Source organism: Nanorana parkeri, unplaced genomic scaffold, assembly GCF_000935625.1.
Source record: "Nanorana parkeri isolate BGI_ZX_2015 unplaced genomic scaffold, ASM93562v1 scaffold1672, whole genome shotgun sequence".
Lineage (NCBI taxonomy): Eukaryota > Metazoa > Chordata > Amphibia > Anura > Dicroglossidae > Nanorana > Nanorana parkeri.
The window spans coordinates 310,428-320,970 of record NW_017307940.1 but is presented as its reverse complement, the minus strand read 5'-3'; the positions used below and the strand labels follow the sequence as shown (position 1 = coordinate 320,970).

General features: G+C 40.3%; 1 protein-coding gene across 2 annotated transcripts in view; it reads right to left on the bottom strand.

The window, feature by feature from the left end:
* Positions 1-213: 213 nt before the first annotated feature.
* The window catches only part of LOC108799253 (cytochrome b5), a 23,144-nt gene continuing 12,814 nt past the window's right edge, over positions 214-10,543 (bottom strand). The window contains exons 2-5 of one of the 2 annotated variants that reach the window (XM_018571091.1): positions 6,844-6,972; positions 3,014-3,043; positions 2,466-2,500; positions 214-704 (exon numbers count right to left, since the gene is read on the bottom strand). In XM_018571091.1, the coding sequence (XP_018426593.1) occupies positions 623-704; positions 2,466-2,500; positions 3,014-3,043; positions 6,844-6,972 (276 nt within the window). In that variant the 3' untranslated portion in view covers positions 214-622. The remainder of the gene's footprint in view (positions 705-2,465; positions 2,501-3,013; positions 3,044-6,843; positions 6,973-10,543) is intronic. The other variant, XM_018571092.1, reaches the window with a different exon arrangement.

Below are 10,543 nucleotides of genomic sequence, written 5' to 3'. Positions count from 1 at the left end.
AGAGCTGAGAAAGGGCAAAACCCATACATGTAAAAAACACATTGTGTAGTTTCAGTCATTGGTACAGAAATAATTATTAGTGGTTCTGTTGTCTTCATTGTAATTAAAGAACCTGTACTCCATTTAAAACAATCTAAATGTTAAAGTCCTGCCTAGGTGCAGACATCACAAGATGCATGCTATCATACTACTCTGATGTAGATATGCTTTGTTATTGGGGCTGGACTTTCCATGAATTCATCTGTAAGATGTACCACCATTCCACTATACGATGAGACTGCCAGTTAGAGCTTAGCCATGAAAATCAGGAAAAGTCAGACCCAACTAACAAAGTAAAACTAAAAATCAAATGGAGACACAGAGAAAAACAGTTTTCTGGCATATAAATGTAAAAAAAAATGCATCTTGTGGTATCTGCTTTAGGCATACTAATATTTTTTATTACAAAGTTTAAAATGGACTGCAAGTTAACATAAAGGATCCAATAAGATGCAATAAGAAACAGCCGGAGAAGGACTTGGTTGGCACAGTTCATACACTACATCTGATTTTGCCATCGTAAGGTGATGAACTTATTTCCTGGTCTGGAATAGAATTTCTTCTACCATCCTTGTTGAATGTCTTAGTCTTCTGACATGTAGAAACGATACATTAAGGCAACAATAGCAGCTGATATGCCAGGGATTATCCAGTTACTCCACCAACTGAAAAAAAGTATGTAAAACTGTCATTGTCTACAAGAGTTATCAAAGGTTTAAAAAAAAAAAAACCCTGGTTAACCTGCTGGGCTGGGGACCATAAAAGGAGAGAGAGTTGGAGGTTTCATGGGTTCTCATTAACCAAAGTCTCATGACCTTCAGGATAAAGGCTGCAAGGCTTGTATTCACATATCAGTTTTATAACTGCTTTTAGGTTTGCTAGCAAAAAACAGCTTACATTTGTTACTGTATGATTTCTAACAATGCGGCTTCCTTTATTGTTATAGCGTGTGCACCTCAGTTGGACATACAGGGATACTTCTGTGAATACAGCAGCAAATGACTATGTACTGGGCCCAAAATACCCCAAACCATCTGCAATGAAAAGAAAAGAAACCCAATAACCCATGACCTCAATTTGTCCAAAGTCTTAGTGGAATTTATGGAGTCCACGTTTTGTAATTCCCAGCCACATTAAAGGCAATCCCATCAAAATCAGGCCTGTTAGAAAATTATTAGGCTGCTTGAATAAAACAAAACAAAACGTAAAGCACACTGGTCATGAGAGAATTAAGTAGGCCACCTCTGATGATTTCTCCTTTGAGAATGCTGGTGCTTTGGCTTTAACGCTTTCCGAGTACTGAACAGAAACCAGTAAAGACATAAGGCAACTAGCAACTTCTGAAGAAGACAATTGCAGCCTGTGTACTTCTCTCATAGCAAGACTACTGCAGTAAAAAATGCCAGTGCTATGAATGCATAACAGCAGGCACTGACATACATCTTTATTGTGGGACGGTCTTTACTGATCATATGCTTGAGATGGTGTCCAGATGCAGTTCAATAATACGGAGTGTTTTCTTAGGGTAGTCTCTAGCTGGAATTACACTGGCTTCCATATGAACCTGTCAAAACCATCATGCAATGGTCTATTAAATGTTAGAGATTTGTAACTACTTTTTATGCAAGGCATGAACAAAGTCTAAAGGTGCCCATACACCTTACGACCATCGCAAGACTTTTGTCTTGCGATGGTCGTATGCTTCTTGAAAGCCCGTACGATCTGCCCACCTTGGACGGGCAGATCGTACTTGCGATCATCGAAAGCCCGCCCCGCTGAGGGGCGGGCTTCCGATGACGGCAATGCAGAACGGGCAATGTGCGCGTGCGGACACCGGCCCGTTCCGCAGCTATCGGGCGAGCAGGCTAGAAACCCGCCGAGAATCGTACGATTCTCGGCGGGTTTTCGAGCATGTTGGCTCGACAAAAGACGTGCGACCGTACAGTAGAAACGGTCGCACGTCTTAGTTCACACTGCTCGATTCTCGTACGATCGCGGGATTTCGCCCGATTCTCGTACGAGAATCGAGCAGTGTATGGGCACCTTAACATTTTTAGACCTGGCTCTGTACCATACATAAGGCTGCAGCATCAGGTACATTATTTTTCCCAATTAAAGTAAGCTATAGGGGAATTAGAAGCCATTAGCTAAATGTAGTAATTTAGCAGTTATGGCCTATATTTCCCTTATAAACAAAATAACGATGGCAGTCACATGATCAGAAACCACATTGATTTGGTTTCCTATTGTTAGTCTTAGATCTGCAGCGGTCAGTAACAGTGTTATCTCAGAGCTAGGAGTGCACACGTGTCCTAGTTCTCAGCAAGAGTGTGGATTAACGTTCTCATGGCACAGGGAAGTGTACCTAGGACTCTACAGACATCTGGGGGTTAAAAAGACAAAAAAAACAAATTATATATAAATACCTGGAATCTGATTCAGTAGTGGTAATAAAGGTTTCCTAGTGGGAAAAAAAAACAAAAAAACATACCTTTAGCACAAATACAGTTTTTATTTCCAGACATATTTGGCTTGCAAAGTGTTTCTTCATCTTTCTGTGTATTTGTTAGAACATAAAAATGTCTACATGCTGTGCCAATTTTAGAAAATACTATGCTAAAGAAATGCGCAGACTGCTACTACCGCTGTCCATTTACAAATTCCAATTGCTGGTCTTGCTGTTCTTCCAAACCCAAACACATTGTTAGTCCCTGACCTGAAACAAGTGTGAAGCAGTTAGTCTGAATTTGTGATTTGTATACTTGTTTCATGTCAATGACTCAAAAAGCATTACAGCACGACAGCCAGGCAACTGGGATTTGACAGCCCCTGCATAGAGTGACAACACTCTGGATGGCCCAAAGACAATGATGCATCATAAATTAACAATAATACATTTTATATATCTGCTAAATGTCCTGTATGGCCAAAATAAAAATAAAAGTAAAGTTTCCAAGTAAAATACAAAACTTACTGTTGGCTTTTGGATTTTGGATCGGTCATCCTAGGAAGACGAAAAGAAAAGAAAAATGTTAAGATTTTGGCCTAGCAGTTTTGCATGGTGTTCAACCCCAGCTATAATGTTTTTACATTTGCTTTTGATCGAATATAGCATTGAAAGGGTTTGGCTACATCTGTTCAAAAAGTACAAAAATATACCAGCTGATCCTTTCAGAAATCCAGTAAACTTTTAACTTCCTGTGCATTCTGCCGCACTGAAATCCCTAGCAGTGTTGTCAACCCTGCTCAGTTCTCTGCTCTGGACAACAGAACACATCCTCTTTATGTTAAAGAGATAAGGTTCTGTAGTCCAAATCTGAATAGCCTACCCTAGGGTAACAATGCTGCTCCTCCATAGATAGAACTGGCCAAGAGTTGAGTGAGCATTGACACCCTAGGACAGGAAGTGCGTTAGTGGCTGAATCGCCAGGTGAAAAAAAAAAGCCTGAAGAGAAAAATGAATTCAGCCACCTCATCCAAGGACTGGTAAGCTGCAATATATTACATGTTTGTTCTTGGCTTAAATAAATACACTATACAGCTGTAGTAAATCGCAGAGTATAAGGAAAATCCATTAATATCTCGTCTACCAATACATTCCCCATGTATGTACTGCATGTGTTTTTGTAAAAGCCTTGGTTTCCTTCCATAGTCTAAAATAAGGTTCCGTGTAAAATTGCTATGAGCATTATTAGAGAAGCTCTTTAAGGTGCAGGGAATATATCAGCTCTTTGTAAGATGAATACACTTAAAAAAAAAAAATAATCCCAAGGAACACCTTCCCCAGTTAACTTTCTAGGGGAATGCAGAATTCTGTTGTAGTAAAAACAGAGACATCACTTATTCAAGCTTTGGCCTTACAAGGAAGAAGGCAGAGTTTGCCCATCAGAGTGTGGAGTGTGCTGCCAGGTATGTGAAGGCACCTCTAGAATAGACTGGATTTAAATGCCACAAATATGCCTTTGCCCCAGATGGAATCAAGAAGTATTTTGCCTACCCCACTTCTGGGATTTGTCCAGACTGGTACAATCAAATATTTACACAAATGCAGGACCGTTACCTTGGTCTATGAACAGAATGATGCAAGCGGACAGCTTCTATAAGTGTCCTGAAGTAACACACATACCATGGTGTACATAGAATCACGGGACAAAGGAAACACAAGGGGGGTTGAAACTGTGCACTAAGAGAGGCCACCTATTTGCTGTATGAACTGTATTAACCCAGACTGCACATATCTACAACAATTAAAACTTAGAAAAAATACAAATTAAAAAATAAATAGCAAAATATACAAAATAATAGAAAAAAAATACAAAATTAAAAACCAACCCCGCCATCTGCGTGTGAATAAACGCATGCATAGGGCATTGTGCTACCCTCATTCCACTGTGTACCATACTGTGGTAGCCAGGCAGCAAGCTTCTCCAACACACACAATGCACATTAAAGGGTAAGTTCACTTTCCCAATTATCTTGGGAAAAATGGAATTACCTGCTTAAATCTGGCCAACCCCCCTCCCCACCCCCATACTTACCCTTTTGGTGAACAGTCCTTCCCCTCCGGGTGTACTATCTGTACCTCATACTGCCATACAGTGCAACCCTGCGCTTTGGATTTTGAATTTCCCTTGGAAATTGCGAGCACTCTTGATCAATGCAGTCAGGTGACTAACCATGAGAAGCTCTTCTTAGCATGGCTTTGGCTAAAATTATTTTTTGTATCAAGACGAGTATAATCATGGATTAAGCTACAGTTCTTCATAATTATAAAGAAACTGCACCTGTATTGTTTTAGAAAAAAAGTCACATGTCCCTTTAAGAAAAGGTATTGGTAATTGGTATCGGCAAGTACCTGAGGGAAAGTATTTGTACTTGGTCTTGAAAAAATGGTATCAGGACATCCCTAATCAAAACATATTCTAGCATATTCTACCGTAAAATAAGATCTGGCATTGTCTCCAGAAAAGACTTGCAGTGGTTGGAATTTAAAAAAATGGAGCCAGTTCACCCATGCTTTGTCATAGTCAGCCGTTTTAACAATGGTGACCGCTTCCATCAAATGTATCTAATCAACTTTCAAAATCCATTCTGCTACTAATGGTGATCTGGAATTTTCCAGTATTTGGAGATTAGAAAATGAAGTGTCACACTTTTTTTTATATGTAGGGGCAGACATAGTTGCGTTTTGAAATAAGAGGACCCAGAAGTCGTATGGGAGGGTCGTGGTGGTAATTGTGGTAATTGTCTCTATGAAATCAGTGATTTGTTTCCAATAAGATTCAATAAATGGACAGTGCCACCAAATATGGGAGAAAGCGTTGGTGGGCTGTCCACATCTCCAGCACATTGTAGAAAACTATGGGTCACACCTACTTAAGGCTCTGTACCACTGAGATAGAAATCTGCCCTCTGATATATTGGTGTTGCTTGAGGAAGTAGGAGTTAGGACAAGAATTTTAGATTGGTGTTCATTAGAGAGGATGTGAACCATTTCCTACTCTTAGTGTATCAGGTAGGCTGGAGGGTTTAGATGTGCTGCTGCTAGGAACAGTTTATAGAAGACACCATAAGAGAGGCCGATGTGAGCAAGAATACTTTTTCTATTGGAATAAGGGAATCTAAGTGTCGTAGACGTTTTGGGAGGCTCTTGACAAAATTAGAGTTGAAACCACCTCCATAAATCCAAGGGTGTATGCCCCCTTCTATTTCTTATATCTGAAAGATCCACCTTGGTCTCTTTAAACCAATTATTTTGAGACTGAAGCTATGTCTTCAGAAAGAATGTTGTATTTATTTTTACATGGAACAAAACACATACGTTTGTTGACATAACCATCTGTATTCTCCAGCACAGCAGGACTCGGATTGGTAGAAGAAGGGCCAGGTAGATGGAGGTCAGCAATACGATATAATCAAGGTTATATAGATTGCACAACAATATTGGTTAAAATATTTACAGGGGGAGAGAGTACAGGGGTGGCATTATCAGTGGGATCTCATCAGTGTTCTTCTGCTCCTTTACCGTTAATTTGTAATCTGAGTAGCAAACCATATTTCTTTAAATTAAGTGTAGTCTACAGGGAGATTGAGGACTGGCTTTGCTGTCTGGTTATGGGTACTTGGGTCTCAATACTGGCTAAGAAGAATTAGAAATCCTTACACACAGAACAGTATGTATTTCAAATATGTTTTCAGAATAAAAACACACCTTGGTGATTTAAAGAAAAAACAGAAAAAGTGAATTTTAATGTAATGTTTTGGATAGAGTAAAGTAGGGTTAGAACCTCTGTTGAGTCTCCTATCCTCTTCAGATCCCCATTGGGGAAATTGCATCTCACCTTTGATCTGCTGACCACTTTCTCTAGGCAAGAAAGTAAAGGGAGCAAAAAAAACCCCACACCTCACCCAACAGTTAGAACAAGGGGACAATTGACTGCTATTGATTACAACATTTTGCACCCCAGTCCAGGGCCGTCTCGAGGTCAGGTGTCACCCGGAGCGGAGACCGGGTGACAGCCCATCGTGACACCATCGTACATGTGCGTGACGTCACCATGACGTCTATCTAATTGACGCCTGCTGGCGGCCATCTTGGTGATGGACGCCGGCAAAGAGAGGAGGGGACTGCCAGTCATTTTGGGGTCACCCCTCTAATGGTGTCACCCGGGTGCAGGCCGCACCCCCCTTGTGACGCCACTGCCCCAGTCTTTGCATTTTTAAAATTTGTATGCTTTTGTCACAAACACCTGGGACACAATTCTTCGGATATGATCACGAGGGCTGCAATTCATATTAACTCACTGGATGAAGTTCTCCTATGATAAAGTCTTTTGACATATTTCTGGCATCTGTGGAATGACCGATGTCTTCAAAGGTCTCTGTTGCATCTCCTCCAGCTTGTTCTCGTAGCACCTCCTCTCCACCTGGATGCTAAAACCAACACAAGCAAAGGAAAGCATTTAAATCATTGTTTACAATGGGGATCATTAGCAGAAAAAGTTTTATATCTTCACAATGAAGAAAATGTGTTTTGCTCAGAACTACTGATATACTCATGAACTTTGCTCTGGTATATTTTACAGGTGACGGAACAGAAAAATTCAAGTTTTTTTTATAAGGTGCTAAAAACTAGCAATAACTTACATAGCAGACCTCATCCAATCAGATTTAACTTTACTGACCTGGGAGCAGCAAAATAATAAATGCCTGGTTGCTGCTTTTCTCTGCCCATTGCCCTTTGGCATTGCTCATAAACTTAGTTGACTTGCACATGATAGATACAGAACTGCCTGCACATTATACAGTACTACATACACTGCTATGCAAATACTTCAGCAGTACATAACTAATCATATGTGAAATCTAGAATTGCACTTTGTAAATCCTCACATTGTATTGCAAAGGACACGTATTCAGGTATACAATACCTTAAGTGTTAAGGAAATCAAAGACATTTAATCATGTAATAAAATATGTGGTGTTGTATATACTATATGCACAAACCAGTTTAAAAACTCTTGCAGACCAGTGAACGTAGAGTGACGCAATTCCAAAAATCCTGCCACCGACCACTACATATACTTTAGCATTGAAATGCAGCCTGCAAAAATACAAGGACCACGCAGACATACCATTATGTTTTATCTTCGTGTTAAATGCATGGTTGAAAACATACAAAGCAAATCTTAGAGGGGCCTTATTTTAATAGCTCATTTTAACACTTTGTGGGTCTGTTTTCAACATCATTAGCCAGCTGGAAATTCTGATGGTTAGACCTCATTTCTGGAGCCCCTGAGAGATATAAAAAGCCAGCATGTGACACCGCCTGCCAGTACTGCCACCAAACTGATAAATCAGTTTGAAATGACCATTGAGGACAAGTTGCCTGATGTTCATTGCACTGGGTTAAACATACATACCTGGCTGCAGAGCACACACAGTTGAAGAGGAACTGTATTCTTGAAGCTGTGCCTTAAAAAAGGTAGGCAGAGGTCAAAGAGCTTTATTGACAGTGGTCTCCCTACAGCTGATGTTTCCCCATTACTGACTTGACGTGTCTTGTTCCGTGTTGTCTCTTTTTGTGGAGGCAGCCATCTTAGTAGAGGCAGGTTTTTGTTCTCTCATGCCAGAACTTCCAGCAAGAACAGTGATCAGCAGCACAGTAGTGACATCACCAAATCCCACTTCAAATCTCTGGAACAGCAATCAGAAACTGCGGTGCTTTGAGGTTCTGCTTAGGCCTCGTTCACACCAGTCAGTGCATTCCGGCCTGATTCTGGCCGGAACGCACAGCATCGCTTTGTGGCCGGCTCACTATGTTGTGGGGCAGGAGGGGGCATGGCGGTCCACTGAAGGGAATGGCACCATAGCCACGCCCTCCAGCCACTATGCGATCGGTCGCATGGGAACGCAAGGCACATCAATGCCTGCAGTCCGGTCCGAACAAAATGCATCCTGCCCCACAACATAGTGAGCCGGACGCAATGCAGTGCGTTTAAGAAGAAGAAGAAGAAGAAGAAGAAGAAGAAGAAGAAGAAGAAGAAGAAGAAGAAGAAGAAGAAGAAGAAGAAGAAGAAGAAGAAGAAGAAGAAGAAGAAGAAGAAGAAGAAGAAGAAGAAGAAGAAGAAGAAGAAGATGCAGTCGCTCGGAAATGAACCAGACAAAAACACAATGATCCCTCCAGGAGTCCCTCTGAGGAAGCTGTCCATCACTATCCTAAAATTCGGAGTGCGATTTCTCTTGGGAGTTTACCTAGCCACAGGCCCAAAATCAGCTCTTTCACCATTGGGTTAACTCACTTTATTAAATGCTCTTTGTTATATGGCTCCATTACTTTTCCGTAACATGTCCTTTTGAGTATACCCATACCTCAGGGAAATTAGAAGGTAAATGCTAGTGGGTAGGTATTCATTTTAAAAAATCAGTCTGTTTTATATAACAGCATTAACAGCAAGAAATTCTTCTTTTTTTTTTTTTTTAAATCCACTTTACATGGTCAAATAAAAGAGAGATTTGGACTACAGAAAAAAGATTATTTGCTTCAGTATGAATGATCCACATGCCAAGTGCAAGCTACATGACTCAGCAAATCTCAAGCCAAGGATCTCAAGCCAAGGGAAAAATAAAAAACAAACCACACACATACAGAAAAGATTAAGCAACATCTGAGATAGTCACATGGTACGATTCACCCTTGAACTGAAGATATAACTGCAGAGCAAAAGGTTTAAAAGTGCATGCAAAGGTTAGAACTGGAGGGTTTTAGATTTGTAGCTATTTGAAAGTGCAGGTCATACTGAAAGTTTTTTCAAAGTACATAGAAATAATGTTTAAGTTTCCCTAAGTACTTCTATACTGTACCTATTCTGGGGTTGTGGAGATATCTATCTAGATAGATCGATCTATCTATTTATTTTTTTTATACACACGGTCATATAAAAAAGAAAGTACACCCTCTGAATTCTATGGTTTTAAGAATCAGGACATAATAAAAATCATCTTTAGCAGGTCTTATTATTTAATGGAACCTCAGATGAACAGCACACATGACATATTACACTGTGTGTCATTTATATTACAAACCTAGAGCCAAAATGGAAAAGCCATGTGTGAAAAATGAACTGCTTTCTTTCTACATCAGCAAAGATCTTAGAGAAACAACTGTTGTTGCCCATCAATCTGGGAAGGATTATATGGTAATTTCCAAACAATTTCAAACCCATCATTCTACAGCGAGGAAGATTATTCACAAGTGGAAAATATTCAAGACGGATGCCAATCTTCCCAGGAGTGGAAGTCCCCGCAAATCTGACCATCATTTCCCATCTGTGGTCGGCTAGTTGCAATCATGACCCAATATTCTGGTCACCTAATCTTATAAAAGAGCTTTACAAAATGTTGCACTATCATTTCAGATGCAAGTGAGTGTCCGAAAGGTACTTTCTGTGGCTAGCATGTATTAAAAGGACAGATGTTCTGTCATTAAAGCTGAGAAATCTGCCCATCTAGGTTTTTTTGCTGATCAGCAATTCATGATAACAATATCCTATCACAAAGTTCAGCTGCAGTCACAACGTTACTGAACTAATTTGTATACACATACCTATACTTTTTCTATACAGCCATAGACCACTGCATACAGTGGTATACAGTAAGCGATCTGGCGACAGGTAAGTCGCCAGTATCACTTCTGTTGTAAAGGCGACAGTCGTCTCTACAAGTTTAAACAGAGTCCCAGCAGCAAAAGTCACCGGGAGTCTGTTTAAACAGCCCCGATGCTGGCGACGTACACTGTACGTCGTCAGTCACGAAGGGGTTAATGTTGCTGATAGTTCCAGAAAACTTAAAGAACATATAGGAGTATAAAACACACACACACAAACAAACACACCATATATTCAAGCGTGTGAACACAGTGCAAATGATTTACAAAAATGGTAGGAAAACGGGAGCAGCTGTCAATTGCAATAAATAACTTTTAAAAGAATTAAGGAACAGTAGA